General features: G+C 49.0%; 1 protein-coding gene across 1 annotated transcript in view; it reads left to right on the plus strand.

Moving 5' to 3' along the window:
• Positions 1–25,527, plus strand: part of LOC144120358 (uncharacterized) — a 333,822-nt gene extending 308,295 nt beyond the window's left edge. The window contains exons 20-21 of the mRNA XM_077652721.1: positions 22,507–22,625; positions 25,409–25,527. Coding sequence (XP_077508847.1) covers positions 22,507–22,625; positions 25,409–25,511 — 222 coding nt within the window. The 3' untranslated portion in view covers positions 25,512–25,527. The remainder of the gene's footprint in view (positions 1–22,506; positions 22,626–25,408) is intronic.

Here is a 25,527-nt window from a genome sequence, read left to right on the forward strand (position 1 = left end):
ACGGTAGAATGATGTCCATTGTGGAAGAATGGCCACGGCCGTACAGGAGAATGCACAGAGAGAATCCGGTGGTGGCTTGAGCAGCGGAGTTATAAGCGTAGGTGACAAAAGGGAGAACGCGGTCCCAGTTACAGTTTTCAGAAGCAACATATGTGGCCAGCATGTCGCCGAGGGTGCGGTTAAAACGCTGAACCAATCCATTTTTCTGGGAATGGTAGGCAGTGGTGGTGCGGTGAACGATGTTGCATAGCTGAAGGAGAGCTTCTACAGCTTCAGAGAGGAAGGCCGGACCACTATCACTGAGCAACTCTTTGGGAGCACCACTGCGAAGAACGATGCGGTGGAGGATGAAGGATACAATGTTGTGGGCTGTAGCATATAATAAAGACGACGTTTCGACGTATCATGCGAGGTGATCGATGACAGCGGTGATCCAGTGGTTGCCGGTTGATGTGCTGGGAAGAAGACCGTAGAGGTCAATGCCAACCCGCTCGAAGGGCTGTGCTGGGCAAGTTAGCGGCTGCATAGGAGCGGCGGGTCGGCGAGGTGGGTTTTTCGGCGCTGGCGTGTAGTGCAGGACATAACGAACAGGCGAACATAACGGTAAAGGTAAACATTGGAGCGCTGCGTTACGACTGATGACAAGTGTAGGTAACTGTAACCATAATTTTAGTCCTGAGATATTCGTATGATAAGAGTAATCAGATGAGCTAAAACTTCGCGGCACGATTCTGGACTTACTCAATAATATCAATTTGATAAGTTTTGTGGGGTTCCGAAACAGACTTGGTATATTCAAGTTCTGTTCTTATGAATGTGTTGTAAGCGAGTAATTTAAGAGAACTGGGTGCTAATGCAAGGTTGCTCCGAAGGTACCCAAGGACACTGTATGCCGAGTTGGTGATCCGGGCGATATGGACACTCGAAGTTAGCCACGCTTGAAATTAAACGCCTAAGTATATGTATATTTGTAATTGTCGACGGAATAAACTGCGGACTTACTAATACTGTATACAGGTGCGCAAAGTATAGGACGACCGTGAAAAGAAATTAGTGAGGTCTTGGTAATTTAGAGCGACATGAGCCAGTTGTAACATCGATGGTGCACTTGAGAAAGGTCAGTTTGAAAAGATATAATATCCGATGAATTTCTTATAGCGGGATATATGACACAATTTTCAGCGAACATATGTATCAGCAGCAAGAACAAAACACCAGGAAGAAGAAGAGAAGATAGTACAGAGCGCTGAACTTCCAACTTCTATTTGAACAAAAAACTGAACCTGCACTTATATACAAACACCAGGTAAAAGCCCACCAGGAGGAGTGGTCAGGGCACGCGAACGAACTGGGACCCACACGATGTCCCTAAAGATGACAAGAATCACACTATACAATGAGTTCTATGATATGAAGCACGCATTGCATGTGGAAAGAGAATAGAAAAACAGGGTTGAGTGTGCGCGAGTGACAAAAATGTGGAAAAATGGAAAAACAGAGTTCAGGGCGCGAATTTTGCCAAAAAAACATGAGAAGGCGAGAAGACGTTGAACAGATTAGCGAAACGAAAAGTGAGCGCAAACAATTAACACGGCTAGAGCCAAAAGGCAACATGTGAAGTATGCCTCTGAAAACCAGGTAAAATCAAATAAAACCAGAAAGAAAGGTCATTTCCTTGTGAGACAATGAGATAAATGGGGTGCTTACGCAACCTTCCTTAAGCCCTGAGATGTGGGCTGCTTCAACGATTTCCTGCATTAGCTGATTTTTATGTTTTTTTTTCAAGACGGTTGCCTTCCTACAATGAGGAATTAATTTCTTTTTGCAGTCACGTCCGGCAATAGGCGGGCAAGTTCCTCAGTGGTGCCCCATTTAAATCGTTCTTATGTTCCATTAACCTCTCATTTAAACATCTTCCTGTTTGGTCTATGTAAGCCTTACTAGAAGTTAAAGGAATGGAATATACAACTCCCTCCACGCAAGGTACAATAAGATTTCGGCTCCGGGTTATACGGCTACTCTTGCGGGTTCAGTTTTTTTTTCAAATAAAAGTTGAAAGTTTAGCGCTCTGTACTATCTTCTCCTTCTTCTTCCTGGTTCGCGCTGCTGATTCATATGCATCGCAACCAGCTAGGCCGGCAGATGGTATTATTCAGAGAACAGTTGGATTTTAGAAGAGGAGGAGGAGGAGGAGAAAGAAGGCGTGGAGGTTAATGGTCAGGTAAACGACGGCGAACCAGCTCGCTCGGTTATGGTTGCAGTTTTTTTATACGAAGTGTTATGAGGCGCTGCAGTTATGATTTGAAAAAGATCGAGTTTGATTCCACAGCGCAAAGCGGGAAGCTTGGCGTGAACATGAAAAAAAAGCAGTCAAAAGACGGAACACAGCGAAGAGATGAGGTAAAGTCGTTGTGTGTGTGCCTCGTTTCTTTTTGTGTTCCGTCTTTTGACTGCTTTTTTTCGTGAACATGTACCAACTGACCCAGATTTCAACTCTACTGCTTGGCGTGAACTTATTGGAGACGACTGTTAGACCGCGATTTATGCTTTTGTAATCGCCTTTATTATGAATGGTATTTGTTTTTTATTTGTTTTGTGATAAAGTATGCGAAGGCCAGATAATCCCTGGTCCTTAAGGGCAACTAATTGGATTCCAAGAGAAGGCAAATGTAGCAGGGGGCGGCATAAAGTTAGAGGGGAAGATGGGATTAAGAAGTTTGCAAGAATAGGGTGGGCGCAGCTGGCACAGGACAGGGTTAATTGGAGAGACATGGGAGAGACCTTTGCCCTGCAGTGAGCGTACTTTGGCTGATGATGATGATGATGTTGATTTTGCAAGAAAACGTAGAGTGAACTGCAAGATAATCGCTGAGGTTAAGCTTACGCGTTATCGAAGAAAAGTTGTCAAAATGAGTAGTTTGAGCAAGGACCAAATATTGGGGAGTGGTCTGTGGCACGTGTAGGAGCGGCAACTAACCGTGTTAAACCGAAAGTAAGGCACGCGTTTAAGAATTTTCGTGATGTGGTGCATTTGGTTAACGTTTACAGGGTATCACACCAGTTTACCGAAGGCAAGTTGAAATCATCAAAAAGCATGGTAGATGTTCCCGTACAAAGAAGCCATTAAATTTCAAGCGGGATGGAACATCTAAGCGAGAATAATGCAATTCGTATTTCGTGGTCATAAGTACACCACCAGTGCGCGAGCCATCGATTCTGTCTTTGCGGAAAATATCAAACCCAGATAGGGAAGGCAGAATTTCAGAGTGGGAAATGTTTGAGTAAAGCCACGTTTCAATTAGTACGGCATTGCAAGATTACGAAGATATTAGGCAGCATAACTGATCCAGTTTAGAAATTACACTGTGTTTAATGGTTAACAAAAACGACAAAGCACATGGGTAATGCTGAGTCGTTTGGCGTTGAAGGACAAATTAAATACTCCGAGGGATATTTACTTTTGAGTACATAGGAGCTTAAATCAATTTCGGGCATGCTTTTGAATGCAGCCTGCTACCGACTATCTTTCAGAAGATAGTCGGATATGAACTGATAAGATAAGCTAAGATAAGATAAGATAAGATAGGTTAGGATAGGATAGGACATAGGAACTGAAAAAAACTACTGCTCGATATCTTTCGCATGGTTCCCCCTGCACCATTCCCTCTATTACAACATGCTATGCCACAATGGTTCACACCCTGCCATCTACGGATTCCCGAAGATTGATAAGCCTCATGTCCCGTTACACCATATTGTTGAGTTTACCCGTTCGCCTCTTCCGAATTTATCAAAAATTTTACACCGCGTCATCTTCCCTCTCGTAAGCAAAAATCCTACACGCATACGCCGGACTTCATCGAAAAAGTTCGCATCTTCAAGTGAAGTGTTCCAGTGGACCTTGCCGTGAAAGTTCGCACCGTTTCCCTTGAAGCCGACCCAGCGCTACCTGAAAGGACCCCTACCGACGTTCCAGACCTGACTCGACTTCTCCATTTTTGCTGACAAACACCTATTCATCTTTGAGGACGTCGCTTAAAAGCAGATTAACGGTAATGCGATGGAAGCTTCCATCTCCGTCATGGTCGCAAATCTGTCAAAGAAATCAAATGTCGCGCGTTTGCTTCATTTACTCCTGCCCCCAAGGTTTTGCTAAGGTACGTTGATGACTGCATTTGGGTGCTGAAAAAGAACCATTGAAAGATTTTACTGTACAACTGAGCAGGTTAGAGTCCGCCATACAATTCACCGTGGAAGAAGAAATCGATAGCCATATCTTATTTTTGGATCTGCTTCTCATATTGTTACGGTGTGGGATGCCACGGGGTGGCCACGGGCCCGCCCAGAGAAATATAGCAGCAGTACGGAGGAGAGCCGGCGAAGCACGACCGGCGGCGGCCAAGCTTTCTCGTTCTATCTCCCTCGTGCTAGAGCCGCGCGCTCGCCGCTCGCTCTCCGCCTCTTCTTTTATTCCCGTATCACCTTTCCACCGGGGGGGGGGGGGGGGGGGCGGAGAAGTCAGGCCGTGCTTTGATGCAGGGTTTCCTGGGGCGATGCAATGTGGGCTCGCAGATAGAAAACGGTCACACTCTTCGTTGAATTCGAAGTGTGTGAGCTGGGCAAAGGTGTCTGCAGTCGCCGAAGAAGGTCCCACACCGGTTAGGCTAACTTCAGGGAGTTTTATGCATATTGAGCGGCGATCCGTTTATGGGACTGCATTGCGTGGGGAAGGCATGGAGCCAGCAGGCGACGACGGCACTGATGAGGACCCGGTAGCTAAGTCGGAGTCACCGCAGGCGCCGTAGACATATCGCTTCATGTTTGAAACATGCTCTGGGAAAATGTGGTGCACACCGCATGGTCGATGCTCTGGCAGGTCTTCGAGGCGGTATGTCACGGGGCCGAGTCGGGCAACGACACGGTAAGGGCCGCGGTATCGGGGCAAGAGCTTTGCGGCACGGCCAGTCGCACGGATGGTGCGGCGAACGAGGACCAAGTCACCGGGCCGGAAGGGGGGATGTGGTGGTGCTGCCGCGTTGGCCGCTTGCACACGCGCGTGAGCCGTGAGGAGGTTGCACTGGGCGTCGAGGCGGGCGGAATGAAGTCGTTGAGCAGATTCAGTTGGTGACGCAGTGGGATGGGGAAGGCCCAACTGCGCGTCGAGAGGGATGGAGGGCGTTCTGCCATAGACGACTGAGAACGGCGTCACATGCGTTGTTTCTTGCGCTGCAGTGTTGACTGCAAAAGCTGCAGCAGAATCAAAACGATCCCAGTTTGTGTGGGACGGAGCGACGTAGGATGCGAGTATATCTGTGAGGGTACGGTTAACACGCTCCACGAGGCCATTGCACTGCGGATGATTGACGGATGTAGTGGAATGCGCAATGCCGAAGGAGCGGAGGGCTCGCTCGAATTCATGGGACATAAAGCAGCTCCCACGGTCCGTGATGAGGCGCCGGGGAACACCGTGCCGAAGAACGAGATGCTGTTCCACAAACGCGACGGCATGAGCGGACGACGTGTCTGGAACGGGCAGTGCTTCGACCCACTTGGAGAAGTAGTCGATCGCAACCAGAACATACCGGTTGCCGGCACGCGTCTTCGGAAACGGGCCCAAATGATCCAGTCCAACCAGCTCGAAAGGTGAACGTGGTGGCGAAAAAGCCTGCGGGGGTGGCTTGGTTACACCTGTGGACGGTTTTCTGTACTGCCATGTCTGGCAGGACGCCACGTGTTCCTTGACATCTCTGGACATATTAGGCCACCAAAACCGCTCCGACACTCGTGCGTAGGTCTTGCCGCGACCAAGGTGACCAGCCGTGGGAGCGTCGTGTAAGCCGCGCAAGATTTGCGACCGCAGTGTTGCCAGCACAACTGGCAACCAGACGGGTGGTCGACCACGGAGCCGCTTCACATGACACAAGAGGTCGTCCTTCATTCGATAGACCCGGCGTAGTTGGCGGAGGCCTGCGCCGGCGGCGGTGCCAAGGGAGTGGATTATGGCAGCAATGGCGGGATCTTGCATTTGTGCAGTCCTCAGGTCCGTCAAAGCCGTCACGGAACAAGGGTGGCGAGAAAGGAAATCGGCATCTTGATGGGCAGAGCCGCGCCGATGCACTATTGTGAAATTGTACTCTTTTAGTTGCAGGGACCAGCGTGCAATCTTGGCATTCAAATGTTTGGCGGACTGCAGCCAAGTGAGAGCGCTATTGTCCGTGACTATGGTGAAGTGACGGCCGTACAGGTAGGGACGGAACTTCTCGACGGCCCAGACAACGGCGAGGCACTCGAGTTCTGAAGAGTGGCGGCGGCGCTCAACGTCAGAAAGCTGGCGGCTGGCATAAGCTAGGACTTTGTGGTCACCAGACTCGTCTTCTTGCAGGAGGACAGCGCCGAGCCCATCTTGGCTGGCATCCGTGTGGAGGACGATGGGGGCCGATTCGTCGTAATGGGCCAATGTAGGAGGCTCGAGGAGGGCGTGCTTGACGTCAAGAAACGCGAGCTGTTGGGCCTGCGTCCAACTCCACGGTGCATTCTTCTTCAGCAGGGCGGTCAATGGAGCGCTGCGCTTGGCAAAGTCCGAAATGAAACGACGGAAATACGAAGCAAATCCAAGGAAACTTTTGAGCTCCTTGGCGGTGGTGGGAGCTTCGTAAGCTGTAAGCGCTTTTACCTTTTCAGGGTCGGGACGGATGCCATGCCGGCTCACAACGTGACCCAAGTACGTCACCTCCGCGAAACCGAAGAAACATTTTTTTGGTTTTAAGGGAAGCCCAGCAGAGGTAAGGGCTTCGAGGACGAGTTTGAGGCGTCTCTGGTGTTCTTCAAATGTAGCCGCGTAGACACGTCATCCAGGTAGACCAACGCCATAGTCCACTTCAAATGGCCTAAGACTCGGTCCATGAGACGCTGGAAGGTGGCTGGAGCGTTCGAGAGACCGAAGGGCATACGGTTGAACTGGTAAAGGCCGTCGGGAGTCACGAAAGCCGTCTTTTCCGCATCATTGGGGTGAACAGGCACCTGCCAGTAGCCCGAGAGCAGATCTAGCGTGGAAAAATAACGGGCCCCCTTCAGGCGGTCAAGCGCATCGTCGAGGCGAGGCAGCGGGTACACGTCGCAATTAGTAATAGCATTTAGCTTCCTATAGTCAACGCAGAAGCGGAGTGTTCCATCCTTCTTGCGCACAAGGACGACAGGGGAGGACCAAGGGCTACAAGAAGGGGCAATGATTCCCTGGTCAAGCATGTCGCACACGTGCTGCTGGATGACTCTCCGTTCGGCTGGCGCTACACGGCGAGGTTGGTGATGAACGGGCCCGCGGTTTTCGGTGTTGATCCGGTGTTGAGCCCAGGAAGTGCACCCGAGTTCACCGGCGCTGAGAGCAAGGCAACTGCGATGCTCGAGCAGCAAGGTCTTCAGAGAGGCGAGCTCCGCGCAGGTCAGGCTGGGTCCAAAGTTAAATTCTTCCCATGATAGGATCGCCGGCGCTGGAGGGTGGCGAGGCGGGGCTTCAGGTTGCAGAGACGCCACTGGTGACCCGGGGTCCAAAACTGAGGCTGTACCCAATTGCGTGCCGGGAGTCAGCGCGATAGGTACGCTGCTGATGTTGAGTATAAATACGTGGGCCTCTCCTTTGAGCACAGGCAGAAGTCTTCGAGGGGAGGTCATCTGACGGGCTGGAGCTGAACACCGGATGGGTTCGAACAGCACGTCTGCTGTGACCGGACTGTCAAGCTTGGCATACACCTACGTTGCCGCACCCGGTGGCAGGGTAACGGCGGACGCCACAGTCACGGTAGTGACGTCGAACGGCTTGACTCGACACGGCCACTTCGTCGCGAGGTCACGCAGAGATGCTGAGGCACGCTTGGTCGCCGACACCAGGGACTGCCACAGGGCGACACCGAGGCTGGAAACCCGGCTAAGCCAGCCCGGCCCACAGAGAGTTCGGCTCGCCCGTGGTTTGGTTCTAGTAAAATTAAGGACGACTCCGGCTTGCTGGCACCACCCGCACCCGAGGACCACTGGCCAAATAGGGCTGTCTGCGACAACAAACTCGGTGGAGATGGTATTTCCGAGTGCTGTCAGGTTGACGACGACACGTCCGACTTGCTCCACAGGGGTGCCGTTAAAAGCTAAGAGCCGGATTTTGGCGGCTGGCAGAAGCAGGTGGGGCGCGTTAGCAACAAACGATTTGTGCAGTACATTGACAGCCGCTCCAGTGTCAACCAAGGCCTTTACGTGCCGGTCAAACAGGGCGACGTCGACGAGCACGTAAGGAGGATCAGTGGTAATCGGAGCCGACGAAAGGAGGGGACGCGGAGAACGAAGGAGTGTGGGGACGGACTTCGTCGGCCGGGGGCACCGTTCCGCCAAATCGTTTCCCGACGTTGGAGGGCCGGCACAGTCCCTCGCGTAGTGTCCCCGCAGGCCGCAGCGGAAGCAGGTCATGCGGACGTCGTTACGCAGGCGTCGGATAGAGGCCGCAGTTGGGGCTGCGGACCGAGGAGCCTGCACCCGGACGCTGCGCTCGGCAGACGGTGGCGACCCCCGCGTGGCCAGCAAAGTCAATTCCGCCTCGATGGCGAGCGCCATGGCGGCGCGGACGGAATCAGGACGGCCAGAGCGGACCAAGCGCTGCACCTCGGGGAGTCGGATGGCGTCGACAAACGCCTCGGTGCCGACCAGGGCCACGGCGTGCTGAGGCGCTCCCGGCAGCGACTGCAGAGCCAGGCGCTCCATGGCGGCGGCGAGGTCCTGGTACGTCTCCCCGGGCTCTTGACGGCGGGCTCGCAGGCGGTGGTACTGCACACGGGGTTGACCTGAGGCACCATAGTGGTCGGCGAGGAGGCCCGCCAGAACAGTGTAAGAGCCCAGCTGGTTGGGCGGCACGTTCTGCAGCAGCTCGGTGGCGCGGCCCCTCAGTTTTGCAACGAGCATCCATGCCTTCATTTGCTCGTCCCAGCCTCCCGCCGCCGCAATACCGTCCAGCTGGATGCGGTAAGCATCCCACGAGATGGTGCCGTCGAATGTGGGCAATTCCACAACGTCCAACGAACACTGCGGCGAGAACGCACCCGCGCCGAGCACGCCATTGGCGGCCACGACCGCAGGCCCAGCGACGGCAGAGCCGTAAACAGCGGCGGCGGGGACGCCCAAAGGCACCTGACCTGTGCTCGGCTCGGCTGGCACCAGGCGACGGAGTTCGCGCCGGAGAGCTTCCATCTCCCCAGCCTGGGCAGTCAGACGGGCCTCCCATGCGTCCATCCGTTGGGTGACTGTATCCAGGAGGCGCTCAACACCGGCGTCCGGCTGCTGCGAAGAGCCGAGCCCCTCCGAGCGCCTAGGTCTAGCGGCGCCGGCCGCCGCGTCGTCGGCGCTATCGGCTGGTGGTGGACTCCTGTCGTCTGGCACGTCGGGTGCTTGATTCCGGGAGCGGGTGAGCGGCATGATCCCACTGCTGCCACCAAAATGTTACGGTGTGGGATGCCACGGGGTGGCCACTGGCCCGCCCAGAGAAATATAGCAGCAGTACGGAGGAGAGCCGGCGAAGCACGACCGGCGGCGGCCAAGCTTTCTCGTTCTATCTCCCTCGTGCTAGAGCCGCGCGCTCGCCGCTCGCGCTCGCTCTCCGCCTCTTCTTTTATTCCCGTATCAATATGAGAATCCCCAAGATTAAATTTCAGCGTTTACCGGAAATCCACACATACCGTCCGTTACCGTAGTTACTGGTCAGTTGACCCAGATTGTCCAAAACGTTCGGTTGTTTCATCACTCCTCCGACGAATGAAAGCATGTTCAAGGAGGGAAGACAAAGGGGCTGAATGGATGCACAAACGACGAGATTTTGACGACGACTTGTGGTTACCCGGTGCACATCATTGGCTGCACGCATAGGTAGCTTGAACGCACTAGGATGCAGCCGACCGAAAACAAACAAAAGCGAACGGCACTCCCATACGTTCAAGGCATAATTAGTGCCCTTGCGCGTATATTACCCTTCTGTGGTGTGCACACTGCTCATGTACCAACTAAATACCTGAGGAGCCAACTTTTCTATGTCAAGGACGGGCTAAGAAAGAAAAATTCCCAGGCGTTGTGCATAACATTCCATGTGCCGACAGCCCATCAGTATACATCGGCGAAACAGGAGATAACGCACGCATATTACGTGAACAAATGAATGATGTGAAGAACCGGCGTGCAGACGAAGATGCGCTTGCCGAACATTCACTATCTGCCAGCCATATTATCAAACGGGCAAAGGCACGTGTGGTCGCCAAATAAAAAGACAAGAAATCGCGGCTCTAACTTTAATCGCTGATTATTCAAACCACAGCGCATACTATTATTCGCAAAGGCGGGAATTTGCCATGCTATCTACTCGAGATGCCTGAGATCGTGCATACGCCGTATACGCCGTATATAAGAGGCACCGCCACGCCACAACGTTTTGCCTTACTGTGAACAACGCTCCCTGTGGGAGCCGAAACATCATTCCATCAGTATTTTTCTTAGGTGAGACTTACTATTATCATCCTTCAGAAGGGTACTTCTCAGTGCTAGGCACTATATTTCGCAGGAAAAGGCACAGTGCAAAAATAGACAGGACTAAAGCAGCGGACAAACACAGGCGCTGACTTACTACTGATGGTTTTATTGCTATGATGGCGTAATAAATAGGAGAATATGAGCACAATCAGCACGCGGCATTGCATCGCTCGCTGAGTACGTCAACAAAAGAAAAGAACGGAAGAGGTAAAATCAGCACTAGTCACTTAGCCGCTGAAATAATCAGTTTCTTTTTGAGTGAGAAGGGAGGCTGCACGCTTTCTTTTAACATTTCTGCAGAACACGGATCTTGTTTTTAAATGGTGACAGCAGGAACGGACTATGGCCTACTGTGATTGAATGTTTGCGTAGAAGGTGTCCTCCGGAGTGGAGTACTTTATACTGTGAGTGAATGTGTGTATGGAGTGTGGCACTACAATGGCCTATGTTCTACTGTGACTGAATATGTGCATAGACGGTGACTTCTCGAGTGGACTGTGATGTGAACTGTGTGGATTGATTGTGCATAGATGGTGACTGCGGGATAGAATTTGTGCTAGTATAAGAGACTGTGCGCTTAGCGGGGTATATGCGGCAATGTTAATATCGAAGGGACGCTGCGGTGGAGCTATTGCCGGGAGACAAAGCAAGGCTAACCCCACCTGTAGCATTCAACACCTCAACCAACCTCAACTGAGCGCAAGCGATTGTATGCTGACGCACTTGTCTTGCTCTTGATGAATCACGAACGCTTCAACTATTTCTCTCGTGCGCTGGTCTCTATACTTGTACAAAATGGTTGACCTGCTGAGAGCTGGGGTGCGTTTGCAATCAAGCCAACGTAAAGCACGATTAGTTTTGGGGTTGGTTCCAAGAAGCGTTCATGTTCTCTTAAGCGGTCATTCACGCATCTACGTTTGTCCGATGTAGCACAGCCCACATTACGGCTCAATATTGTACACTACATTTTTTCATCATGGCACACAAGGGAATTCGTGGTTCTTCTCAAATTCGGCAGGTGGCAATCTTTCAAAGTTGACCCTCTTGCAAAGGCGCTGCAACTGTAAAAGACCGCCACCGCTACCAGCTAGACTTGGCATATGCAATATGGTTTGGTTTGCTTTATGGGGTTTAACGTTCCAAAGCGGCTAAGGCTATGAGAGACGCCGTAGTGAATAGCTCCGAAAATTTTGATCACCTGCGGTTCTTTAACGTGCACTGACATTGCACAGCACACGGGCATCTAGAATTTTTGCCTCCATCGTAATTAGACCGCCGCGGCCGGAATAGAATTCCCGTCTATCGGGTCAGTAGCGGAGCGCCATAAGCACTGAGCCACTCTGGCGGCCACATAAGCAATATGTGCAGACCAAGAAACATAATACATGTAGTAGTTGTAATTTACATTTCAAGTGCACCTCCTGCAAAAATAAAGTACTGTACCGGCACTGGCAACTCAGCTCTTGTGTAGGATTTTCAGCGTGATGTAATTGTGCCTGGCGGAAAAGAAAAACTGCGTTGCAAACGTTCTAAAATCTGTTTACATATAAGCTCTGGGAATGCGCTTTACTGTGTGGTACGCCACAGTAAAAAAGTTGATTCTGTATGCCGGGGTATCAAGTAAGTATATTATTAAGCGCGACCGTTTAACCAACGTCTTTAAAGGACGCATCATATATCGAAGTTTCAGCTCCTTTTTTACGAAAATTAAGGGTGACGACTGATGCTAGTCGTTTTATGCGGCCTGACTTAAAAGTTACAGTGAGTTAAATCATATGACCAAAGAATTGCGCTGGGATGTTAGCTCAAATTCAAGCTTTTGGGAAAAAAAAGCTTAAATTGAGCAATTAATTCGCATCTCTGGCTCGTCAGAATACCCTTAAATATGTTGAGTACAAAGCGGCTATAGATGGAACCGCATCGCGAAACTGTAACTCTCTATCCGTCCAACATCCGCAGCGTTTAGGTTCATGCTTCTTGCGAAGAGGTATTCCGGGACTCAGCGCCGTAGAAAAAGCTGTAAAAAATTTCCTTATTCAGACCGCGTTTACTGCGATCTGTGAGCCATATCTGACGCGCAAGTAAGGCGCAGCTCCGCATGCCCAATATGCATGGCCGCAAGTCGCACGTGCTGCATGGTGCGCAAAGCATACCGAACAGAGCACAACGACTGAGAAGCAAACGCGCCTGAACGTGTGACCGGAACACAACTATTTTATTGCCTCGGGCTGGACCATATCCAAAATTCACTTCTTTTTCCCCTGGCACGAGCCCTCTATTGTGTGCACGTTCGAAGGCCAAGGGCTTTTGCAAAGCCTGCATGCGCGCAGAACTGTTGTAATGGGGGAAGGTAAAAGACTTTCGTAGCCTACCTATTGCCAGTTCACAGAATGAACCTTTGTTAGGCTCCTGTAGCTGAGCTCATAATCCAGGTATAGTGCCACAATACTGTCCAGTTGACGTGAGCTATGATGTTAAGTACTAATTACTATCCACCCTAGCGCAGCCTTAGGCATAAATTCCCTTTCAGCAAGCCGCCAGCACAAATTTCTCAAAAACTCCGGGGGCTTTGAGAGAGTAACTTTAGAAGAAAGGGATGAAAACAGGCTGCGACCACGACCAAAAAAATTGTAAAACATTGTCTTCAGACCGCGTTTACTGCGATCTGTTAGCCAAACCTGACATACCAAGCCTGTTTTCGCTCATTGCGATTTTAAAGTTTGCTCAGTCCGGCTGAACACGTAGTACAACTATACCCCACCGTCGATTTAGCTTGCCGTTTAGCTTACCTTTGTAACCAGCCGAGCTACACTGGCCAATACTTTCCAACGACCGTTCTTCATTGCTTCGGGTCCACGGTCGACTTGAGCGGAAACCGTCGGTGTCTATCCGCCTCGTGCGCTGCAGTTTCAGCCGTACACGTGGCGCCATCTGGGAGGCGCAGCGGGTACAGCCCAGCGTGGAGAAGCGTTAGAGATAATTGTCAAGTGCGAGCTGTGTACACAAAAAGTAAACAAATCTGCGCCGCGTACGCGTGAGTCTCAGGCACTGTCCGAGAACGAACTGCGTTAGCGACTACCATTGGCCTAATTTACAAAACAAAAAAGCACTGTATATACATTAGTAGAGTTAGTTCTTGGGCTAGTTGGTATTGTTGATTGAAGTTCATAGTTCTTCAGCGCAACGGCACGTTTTTAGCCAAGGAAAAGAAGACAGAAGACAGAAAAGAAGAAGGACGAACAAGTACGAACACAGCGCTGACTTACAACTGTTTATTCAGAGTCACACACACAGCTTAAATACTCTCAGACCAGCGCAGGCGCACACCGCAAAAGAACCAAAAAAGGGAAAAAATAGGAAAAACAATCTCATCATATCTTTATCGCAGAAACTTTGACAGGAACGCCTTCTCTGTATTATACAGAATGACTGAGGTATCGCTGACCCAGCTTTTTTAATATAGTATGCCTCTATCGTTTCACGGGTTGTTTTTAATTTGCTTCTGCTTAGAATCCTCACTGCCGAAAACATCGGTGTGCAATCTTTGCAAGTTGCGCAGTGCTCAACAAGGTTAGCACCTTCCCTATTCCTTAAATCTCTTTCGTGTTCCCTGAGACGGTCGTTGACGCAGCGCCCCGTTTGCCCTATGTAGGACTGACTTGCCACACGTCAAGGGAATTTCGTACACAAAGCCTGTGGCGCATTCCGCAAAGCGGTTCCCGTGCCTCTTTTTACACCCAGGTTTCTTGTCATCACCTGTGATGCGTCGGGCCAAGTGGCCTAGCTTCCGAGGGGCTGAAAAGACCAACGGCACATTGTGCCGGTTTGCCACCTTTTTGAGGCCATGGGATAGTTTGTGCACGTAGGGCATCACTTACGGTTTTACTTTAGCCTGCGGGGGTGTTATTGCCTCCTTTCGAGTTCCGGGCTTCAACTTCTTCAATAACGCTTCTGCAACAGCGACAACTACCGAGTCAGGGAAGCCGGCGGCCTTAAGCCTAGCCAATTGGTTCTCAAAACTATCTTGCATATCATGCACACAGGATTTTAAGAGTGCAGACTCTAAGCAGGGTTTTGCGATCCCTCTCTTCACAATCTTTGAATGGGATGAACTATAAGGCAAAAGTTCGTTTTGCGCTCTGGGCAAGTAAGACCAGCACACGTGCTTATTCATAAACCTTAATCTCACATCCAAGAACTGCAGGCTGTTTTCAACCGGGAGCTCATACGTGAAAGTGAGCCCCCTTCCATGCTTTTTGAAGTCATGCAGTACACTCATAAGCGTGTCTTCATTGGGAATGGCACAATGCTTGTCTAAAACAATTAAAAAGTCATCCACATAACGAAACACTTTTCGAACACAGTCAATCTTAGATTGCTTAAAATGATAGTTCAAATGGCGATCAATGCATGCTAAAAAAATATCACATAAAACCGGGGCGACGCTTGACCCAATGCATATCCCCTTCTTTTGCAGATAAAACTCCTTGTCAAAGGCGATAAACGTACCACACAAATAAAATTCTAAAAGCGCTAAAAAGTTATCTACAGTCATCCCCAACACATTTTGAAATTGAACGGTTCCGTTATCGTCAATACATTCCTTGACAGCAGCAAACAGTTCTTGATGCGGAACAGAATAGAAAAGGTCGTCAACATCAACCGAAAAGGCGTATCTTACATCTTGGTTCTCCTTTAGGAAATTAATTACATCCATAGAACTCCTCGCCAAAAATGGATCATTTATATTGAGGCCATTCAACACTTTTTGAAGGAATCTGCTGACATGATTTTGCCATGTTCCCCTTTCACTTACAATTGTACGAAGGGGGGCATCAGGATTATGGGTCTTCACACTAAAAAACACCTGTAACCTGCCACTTTCACTACTTGTGATGGCTTTAGCAAGCGGTAATAGCTCTAAACGCTTACAAAATTCCGCAAATTTGCCTTTAATCTGGGTGTCACGTTTTTTCACTGCTACGAAATTCTTATTCACTGCTTGCAAAGCTTTTTCAACAAACATGGCTCTGGGCATGGCAACAAAACCAGTGATTTTATCCGCCTGTAAAAGACAAAGCTCATTATCCTAAAGAAATTCACAATACGAGCCAAAGATTGTTTAGCCTTGTCTTGTCTCTTAAGTTTTACGTTCTTTGACAGATAGTCTATGCCATCTAAAAGGCAACGTCCCTGATTTTCCTGAGCTGCCTTCTCGGCTATGCGACGGTTCAGGCCCACAAGCTCATGAGGGGGTACACAAGGTTCCAGACCGAATTTCGGACCTTTGTCAAGCAAGTTCGAGATATTGGCTGGGACAGAAACCCCTCCCATCACTACAAGTTCTCCCTTACTGCGCCCTTGTTTCTTAGGCTTCCTCGAGCTAGCAACAATCCATTTCAAGTTCTTGTTCCACCAAACTTCTGTCAATCTTGCAGCTTCACTGCTGAGGTGATGAAACTGTCTTGAAGCAATCCATTCCGGATAGCGCGCAAAACATGCAGCGCGCAGCCAGTCGGTGTATAACCTTACTTGACGCCACAGTTCAGACCTTAAGAGTTTGCAAACGCGTTTCACATGCCCCCACGACGGCGGAACAGCACCAAACAAGGCACTCACTTCTGCGGGCGTCACTCTCTTCTTTAAGCAGAATGCCAGGAACCTAGCACGGTACGTCGCTCTTGCAATGCTGGTCTGGAGCACATTCACATCCTGAAGACCAGGAACACAGAGGAAAGGCGAGCCCGATGTATAAGAAATGTACTTCAGTAGAGTTAGTTCTTGGGCTAGTTGGTATTGTTGATTGAAGTTCATAGTTCTTCAGCGCAACGGCACGTTTTTAGCCATGGAAAAGAAGACAGAAGACAGAAAAGAAGAAGGACGAACAAGGACGAACACAGCGCTGACTTACAACTGTTTATTCAGAGTCACACACACAGCTTAAATACTCTCAGACCAGCGCAGGCGCACACCGTAAAAGAACCAAAAAAGGGAAAAAATAGGAAAAACAATCTCATCATATCTTTATCGTAGAAACTTTGACAGGAACGCCTTTTCTGTATTATACAGAATGACTGAGGTATCACTGACACACTCTGACCCAGCTTTTTTAATATAGTATGCCTCTATCGTTTCACGGGTTGCTTTTAATTTGCTTCTGCTTAGAATCCTCACTGCCGAAAACATCGGTGTGCAATCTTTGCAAGTTGCGCAGTGCTCAACAAGGTTAGCACCTTCCCTATTCCTTAAATCTCTTTCGTGTTCCCTGAGACGGTCGTTGACGCAGCGCCCCGAAAGAGATCGAAAGAGATTTAAGGAATAGGGAAGGTGCTAACCTTGTTGAGCACTGCGCAACTTGCAAAGATTGCACACCGATGTTTTCGGCAGTGAGGATTCTAAGCAGAAGCAAATTAAAAACAACCCGTGAAACGATAGAGGCATACTATATTAAAAAATCTGGGTCAGAGTGTGTCAGCGATACCTCAGTCATTCTGTATAATACAGAAAAGGCGTTCCTGTCAAAGTTTCTGCGATAAAGATATGATGAGATTGTTTTTCTTATTTTTTCCCTTTTTTGGTTCTTTTACGGTGTGCGCCTGCGCTGGTCTGAGAGTATTTAAGCTGTGTGTGTGACTCTGAATAAACAGTTGTAAGTCAGCGCTGTGTTCGTCCTTGTTCGTCCTTCTTCTTTTCTGTCTTCTGTCTTCTTTTCCTTGGCTAAAAATGTGCCGTTGCGCTGAAGAACTATGAACTTCAATCAACAATACCAACTAGCCCAAGAACTAACTCTACTGAAGTACATTTCTTATACATCGGGCTCGCCTTTCCTCTGTGTTCCTGGTCTTCAGGATGTGAATGTGCTCCAGACCAGCATTGCAAGAGCGACGTACCGTGCTAGGTTCCTGGCATTCTGCTTAAAGAAGAGAGTGACGCCCGCAGAAGTGAGTGCCTTGTTTGGTGCTGTTCCGTCATCGTGGGGGCATGTGAAACGCGTTTGCAAACTCTTAAGGTCTGAACTGTGGCGTCAAGTAAGGTTATACACCGACTGGCTGCGCGCTGCATGTTTTGCGCGCTATCCGGAATGGATTGCTTCAAGGCGGTTTCATCACCTCAGAAGTGAAGCTGCAAGATTGACAGAAGTTTGGTGGAACAAGAACTTGAAATGGATTGTTGCTAGCGCGAGGAAGCCTAAGAAACAAGGGCGCAGTAAGGGACTTGTAGTGATGTGCGGGGTTTCTGTCCCAGCCAATATCTCGAACTTGCTTGACAAAGGTCCGAAATTCGGTCTGGAACCTTGTGTACCCCCTCATGAGCTTGTGGGCCTGAACCGTCGCATAGCCGAGAAGGCAGCTCAGGAAAATCAGGGACGTTGCTTTTTAGATGGCATAGACTGTCTGTCAAATAACGTAAAACTTAATGAAGAGACAAGACAAGGCTAAACAATCTTTGGCTCGTATTGTGAATTTTTTTAGGATAATGAGCTTTGTCTTTTACAGGCGGATAAAATCACTGGTTTTGTTGCCATGCCCAGAGCCATGTTTGTTGAAAAAGCTTTGCAAGCAGTGAATAAAAATTTCGTAGCAGTGAAAAAACGTGACACCCAGATTAAAGGCAAATTTGCGGAATTTTGTAAGCGTTTAGAGCTATTACCGCTTGCTAGAGCCGTCACAAGTAGTGAAAGTGGCGGGTTACAGGTGTTTTTAGTGTGAAGACCCATAAACCTGATGCCCCCCTTCGTACAATTGTAAGTGAAAGGGGAACATGGCAAAATCATGTCAGCAGATTCCTTCAAAAAGTGTTGAATGGCCTCAAGATAAATGATCCATTTTTGGCGAGGAGTTCTATGGATGTAATTAATTTCCTAAAGGAGAACCAAGATGTAAGATACGCCTTTTCGGTTGATGTTGACGACCTTTTCTATTCTGTTCCGCATCAAGAACTGTTTGCTGCTGTCAAGGAATGTATTGACGATAACGGAACCGTTCAATTTCAAAATGTGTCGGGGATGACTGTAGATAACTTATTTATTATTTATTTTATTTCATAAATACTGCCGACTGCCCTTTGGCGGTCAGGGCAGGAGTGCACAAAGGAAAAAAATTACAAAGTGGTAACAACAAAATAACAGCGACAAAGGGCGATTACAGTACGAGGACAAAATTCAATAAGACCAACGGGAAGCAAAGAAAAAAAGTACAGGCAAATCATCGGACGTCAAACAGTCTAAGTGAAGAGAATAAAAACAAGGAAACCGAAATACACTGTGTACTAGACACGCTACTGCGATACATGAGCCGAAACAGCAGACAAGAAGGATTCTGAAGATACCAGGTTGGTGATATCGCTTGGCCGTCGGTTCCATTCGGAAATGGTGCGTGGAAAGAAGGAACAAGAATATGCTTTTGTTCGGCATCGTGGCATCAAGATAGTCCTTTCGTGTTTGTTACGGGTGGGGCGTGCTGTGTTGTATTGCATGTAACTCTGAAAATTCAGTTTTGTTTTATTATGTATGATATTGAACAACATTATTAGTCGGTGCTGCTTGCGTCGGGATTCAAGAGTGGGAAGCCCAAATCTGTTGAGCAAATCAGACACCGAAACCTGCCGACCATAAGCGTGGTAAATAAACCGGAGTGCTTTCCTCTGGACTTTTTAGCGCTTTTATAATTTTATTTGTGTGGTACGTTTATCGCCTTTGACAAGGAGTTTTATCTGCAAAAGAAGGGGATATGCATTGGGTCATGCGTCGCCCCGGTTTTATGTGATATTTTTTTAGCATGCATTGATCGCCATTTGAACTATCATTTTAAGCAATCTAAGATTGACTGTGTTCGAAAAGTGTTTCGTTATGTGGATGACTTTTTGATTGTTTTAGACAAGCATTGTGCCATTCCCAATGAGGATACGCTTATGAGTGTACTGAATGACTTCAAAAAGCATGGAAGGGGGCTCACTTTCACGTATGAGCTCCCGGTTGAAAACAGCCTGCAGTTCTTGGATGTGAGATTAAGGTTTATGAATAAGCACGTGTGCTGGTCTTACTTGCCCAGAGCACAAAAAGAACTTTTGCCTTATAGTTCATCCCATTCAAAGATTGTGAAGAGAGGGATCGCAAAACTCTGCTTAGAGTCTGCACTCTTAAAATCCTGTGTGCATGATATGCAAGATAGTTTTGAGAACCAATTGGCTAGGCTTGAGGCCGCCGGCTTCCCTGACTCGGTAGTTGTCGCTGTTGCAGAAGCGTTATTGAAGAACTTGAAGCCCGGAACTCGGAAGGAGGCAATAACACCCCCGCAGGCTAAAGTAAAACCTGCAGTGATGCCCTACGTGCACAAACTATCTCATGGCCTCAAAAAGGTGGCAAACCGGCACAATGTGCCGTTGGTCTTTTCAGCCCCTCGGAAGCTAGGCCAGTTTGCCCGACGCATCACAGGTGATGACAAGAAACCTGGGTGTAAAAAGAGGCACGGGAACCGCTTTGCGGAATGCGCCACAGGCGTTGTGTACGAATTTCCCTTGACGTGTGGCAAGTCCTACATAGGGCAAACGGGGCGCTGCGTCAACGACCGTCTCAGGGAACACGAAAGAGATTTAAGGAATAGGGAAGGTGCTAACCTTGTTGAGCACTGCGCACCTTGCAAAGATTCCACACCGATGTTTTCGGCAGTGAGGATTCTAAGCAGAAGCAAATTAAAAACAACCTGTGAAACGATAGAGGCATACTATATTAAAAAAGCTGGGTCAGCGATACCTCAGTCATTCTGTATAATACAGAAAAGGCGTTCCTGTCAAAGTTTCTGCGATAAAGATATGACGAGATTGTTTTTCCCATTTTTTCCCTTTTTTGGTTCTTTTACGGTGTGCGCCTGCGCTGGTCTGAGAGTATTTAAGCTGTGTGTGTGACTCTGAATAAACAGTTGTAAGTCAGCGCTGTGTTCGTCCTTGTTCGTCCTTCTTCTTTTCTGTCTTCTGTCTTCTTTTCCTTGGCTAAAAACTTGCCGTTGCGCTGAAGAACTATGAACTTCAATGTATATACAATGCCGCGTGTCTGTGTCACTTTTGTGTAGAGCGCTCGGGCGGTGCACTACTGTGCAAACAAATCCAGATCTTGTCGCTGCCGCTAGGTTCCAGAGGCAATACTTTAGCTGAAGTAGTGCCAGATGGAACCGCAAACAAAGTAAACACGACCACTTTGCCGAGAAATCAGGGGTTGCTCTGTAATTTCACTTTTTGTTACCAGGTACGCACTGGTCGAGCGCTCTACAAAAGGGTGACGCGGACTGTACGTAGTACCCTGTCGCTAATAATCCCGCGCGCGGCACACTGCAAGCAGCCTGGGTGATGCACCCCGGCCACATATCGTCCGAAGTAATTCACACGCTAAGCGTTCGTGTCACTGCGCGCAATACCTGGTGATGAGCAAGAGGGATTTCAAGCTCGATGTTTGTACCGAGTGCTCGAAACCAACATACGGTGAAGAAACGAGCCGTAAAATAATTAAACTCTCCTCAAAACTGATCTTGCACATATCTAGAAGGTGTCCGCGGACATTGCTGCACAGAAAGGTTCACCGCACGCATCATACACAGGCTTAGGGTCGCAGAATCTGCGACCGCGCACTAAACCGTTGTTTTCAAAACGCGTCAACATTTCCATTCGTCCGAAAGCTACATCATCAAGCGCTGATGATGTTAAGTAAGCCGTTCATGCTGTTCTTTCCGGAGACTGCGTTCAAGGGCGACCCCGCCGTCGTTTAGACCGAGCGAGCGAGAAAGCAAAAAAACGGCGGTGGTGACCGAAGCTGCTGGTACCTGGGTACCGACGACGCTCTCAGAGCGATGTTGTTACCTGTGCTCACGTATGCATTATGGCCCTATTCCCGACTTCTCTAGTTCTACTTTAGCATGCATGAAAAGGCAAGTACCAAATAAGCACCAAATAATAATAATAATTATTAATTGGTTTTGGGGGAAAGGAAATGGCGCAATATCTGTCTCATATATCGTTGGACACCTGAACCGCGCCGTAAGGGAAGGGATAAAGGAAGGAGTGAAAGAAGAAAGGAAGAAGAGGTGCCGTAGTGGAGGGCTCCGGAATAATTTCGACCACCTGGGGATCTTTAACGTGCACTGGCATCGCACAGCACAAGGGCGCCTTAGCGTTTTTCCTCCATAAAAACGCAGCCGACTCGGTCAGGTTCAAACCCGGGAAATACCAAATACAAAAACCTGTTTTCGCGTGAATCTCTCGGTTCTTCCCATGCCTCGCGATCGCAAATAGTTTAGTTCTTTTTGACTACCTCTAACCTTCATATGCGACCCGTGTTACTACGAAAGTTTGTGGTCGGTCCACCCCACAAAAATATTCTTTTACAACACCTTTCCTATTGCTGTTTGGGTGTAAACTCCTAAAGAAGCGCCGCCAGCCGAAGCGCTCGCGACAAGAGACGCACCCAAGGCGCCAGCGTAGACAGAGCGCGCCTGGCGGAGAACGGGCTGTGACTTGCATTGCTTTGCTTTTAGTTTGATTTGAAACACAAACACGGTATATGCGAATGTGCAAGCAACGCAAACAAAAAAGCGGCAGAATGAAGCCCTGTTCTAACGCGCTGAAGCTGTCGGGAAGCACGCATTTCACGGCTGCTTCCTCTGCCCCACACGACAGCGAACCGCCGCTTTCCGCGCGCGCCGCGCGTGAGGTGGCGTTACTTGTTCTGGAGCAGTAGCGCCACCATACCAGCGCACGAGGCGGATAGTAGCCGTTGATGAGTCATCTTCAGGGTGGGTACGGCGCTCTTGGGGAATGCCTCCAGTTGGTCTCGTTTACGTGCGACTTGGAAACTTAGACGTTTCTGGCAGGCTAACCTGTGTCACAATTTGGCGGCTCTCGAGGGGTCACACTTTATACCGTTGTCGTTCGGCATGACAAAACAAATTCTTCTTTTTACTACCGAAGATGGAAGACCTGATGATATACATTGGCGGCCACGTCGACATGTGGCTGGGCTTCGCACTCATAGGAGCCTGCGGTGCTGTCCTCGACTTCGCCTTCAAGTGTTCCAAGTGGCTGAAACGGTAAGTGGAATGACCCTGTACAATCTTAATGTATCATCTAATCCACACCTTATAGGGTAGCTATTTTCACTGCTTGGGTAAGGCACGCTCACACAAGAAACAAAAGCAAAGCACTAACTCGTGTCTGTCCAGAATGAGTGATTTCTTCTTCTCAAGAGCCAATCAGTAGACAAAGAACTGTGCGCGCCCGAAACGTGACACTGCGTTCCACTTGGCATCTCCGAGAAGTCCCAAACTGCCGGAATGGCGATGACAAGCAAAAGCTATACTTGCCTACCAGGATTTGGTGTTTCACAGCGTAACATCTCGCAACTTTCAGTGATTTCGCGCACTTTAGCATAAGACACGATTTTTCGCTCGACGAACCTGAATCATGCCTTGGTTTACGCAAGAAGCGTACAGGCGCTAAGAGAGGGAGATAGCACACACACAAGACAGGACTGGCTCCTTGTGTGCATGCTGTATCCGTCTTTTAGCGCCTGTACGCTTTTTGCGTAAACCATGTCATACTACAACCAACTAGCTCAAATCAAAGTCTTGCTGAATCATGCTCACGTACAGTCTAACGCGATTTGAAGGTACTCACTTCAGGTTTAACCTACTCGCACTAAACTTCTGTAGCACGATTTACTTTCGCAAAAACACTGCACTGAATGCATGAGTTTAGCTATGTGAATCACTCCACTATCGTGCGTCGTACATGCTTGTTTGCGTACTAAGTGACCGTCACGCTACAATGCAAGTCTTTGTCCGTTTTAGCCGGAACGATCCTGATAGCCATCATATCTCGTTAGAATCTACACCACTCTCCTGGCAGACTGAAAGCACGTCTCAAGCACTCTTTGTTTGCTGTTCAACAAAAGTAAAATAATGAGAGAGCTTCTCTTTCTACCTTCGGAGCAGAAGCCTGTCGTCAGAAGAAATAACACGAACGCAGCTAAGGCAAGTGCACACAAGAATGCCTTCCTCACTGATGCTCAGTTAATCCACTCCTGCGCAAACCACTGCAACCGTATACCGGCAAAGCTCTTGACATCATCCGTCCAGCTGAACCTATCGGCTCTTGCTACATTTAAAAGCTCTCGGAATCGGCGACCACAACAGTCCCATCCCATACAACCCATACTACACTCCGTGCAACAGTAAGCGACCCGCATTACATGCCCAGCTCACACCCATTTCTCATCCTTGTTTGAAACTAGGATATTATAAACTCCAGTTTCTTCCCTAAACTACTGCCTCTCTTGCTCTATCTTAACGCTGCCCCTACAATTGTGGTAAGCTGTTCCAAGTGTCTTAGTAGCAGGGCCGCCAACCCCGTGCGAAACACCCCGGGGCTGCGTAACATGTCAGCGCTGTTCCTTCGCTGTTGCTGCGGCGTCCTCCATCTAAGCAGTTGCGTGGTTGTGTGCTCCAGCGCCCTCTGGCCGCACCCTCATCATTTCGCTTCTGCGCCTATCTCTGCCTCGTACGTACTTCTTGCCCCCTCCCAGTCCTCTAACTGTTTTCGTGGTGCGTATAAGCTCTCACTCAAAGCCTGGGCCTCTATCCGGTGTTCGTTGACGCGCGGGGGTGAAGACGCTGAACGCGAATGCGCGGGAACCTTCCCCGGACAGTTTGCATTGTAAAAGTGCTCAGTGCAATAACCATGGGTGGGCTGTGAATGACAGCGGAAACTGTGCCTTGGCGTATGACTAAGAGACATTTTATTTAAAGAAATGAGGCCGCAGAGCCCGGGATTTGATCCCGCGACTTGGCGCTCTGTAGGCCGTAACAACGGGGTCGTTGGGGCGGTTGGAGTTATAAGCCGGAAGCCGGAGTCGGGATAAAGCTCTTTTTTTTTGACGCGTTTTGTTCGCGGACCTTGTGATAATCACGCTCATCATGAAACAAGGGCACAACTAAAGGACGCAAGAAATAATTACGACACTACACAACGAACGAGGCAGCTTTCGTCTCGAGCTATGCTTCTTAATAAGGGAGTAATTGGTCATTAGCGTCCACCATGTTGCAGTCATACGACTACAAAGGAAACCCAGAAAGCTTACGTAGAAAGTTTGTAGATAAGGAAAAATTATTCGTTGTCTGGGGTTCTAACTTGGGACCACCGCTTTTCCAGGCCAATCGCTCTACGAATTGAGCTGACCGGGACGCCTAGCAGATAGGTAGCGCGAAAGGGTATTGATCAAAAACTCGTTGTTAGCTGATTATGTTATCGCTTTAGCTAAATACATTGTCGTTCATCGCTCCTCTCTGAGGATTTGATCCTCGGCGCTTGGCCAGATAGTTTTAGAACTGTAAAGGCAACGCGAGCGCTCTCACGCTTTTCGAGCGACACGGACCTTGTCTCGCGTTTGTGATGTCAGAAAGTGTGCCTCTTTTTTTTTAAAGTAGTTTTTCATCTGCCTCCTCCCATCATCATCGTCCCCCATCCTGACTTTCTTTTATCTCCTCTTCCCATCCCCCAGAGCAGAGTAGCAGGCCAGATATTTATTTTTCAGGTCAACCTCTCTACCTTCCCTATCCATAAAACCTCTCTCTCTCTCTCTCTCGTTCATCTTGTCCCCGGGTTCTGCTTGTTCCCGTGCCTGGTCGTCTTCAAGCGGTTATATGAAAAGGCACGATGGCCCTCTTAGAGTGGTTAGACATCTGGGCCGTACCGTTAAGAAACGAGTGAAAGGGCACGCTTAAAAAAGCTATGAAGCTTGCGCCTTTTACAGCAGCTCGCGTTTAATTTTCTTATTCGCGCAACGAGCCTAAACGTTGTGAATTTCTTTACGCAGGAACCGCATGTCTGTGGAAGTGCTGCTGGAACCGCCGTACAAAACAGAGCCGGTAGCCGAGCAAGCTGGCCTTCCAGAGAAAACCATTCTCTCTTTGTCATAATAAAGGCATTTCCTTG

This window comes from Amblyomma americanum, chromosome 2, assembly GCF_052857255.1.
Source record: "Amblyomma americanum isolate KBUSLIRL-KWMA chromosome 2, ASM5285725v1, whole genome shotgun sequence".
In the NCBI taxonomy this organism is placed as follows: Eukaryota; Metazoa; Arthropoda; class Arachnida; order Ixodida; family Ixodidae; genus Amblyomma; species Amblyomma americanum.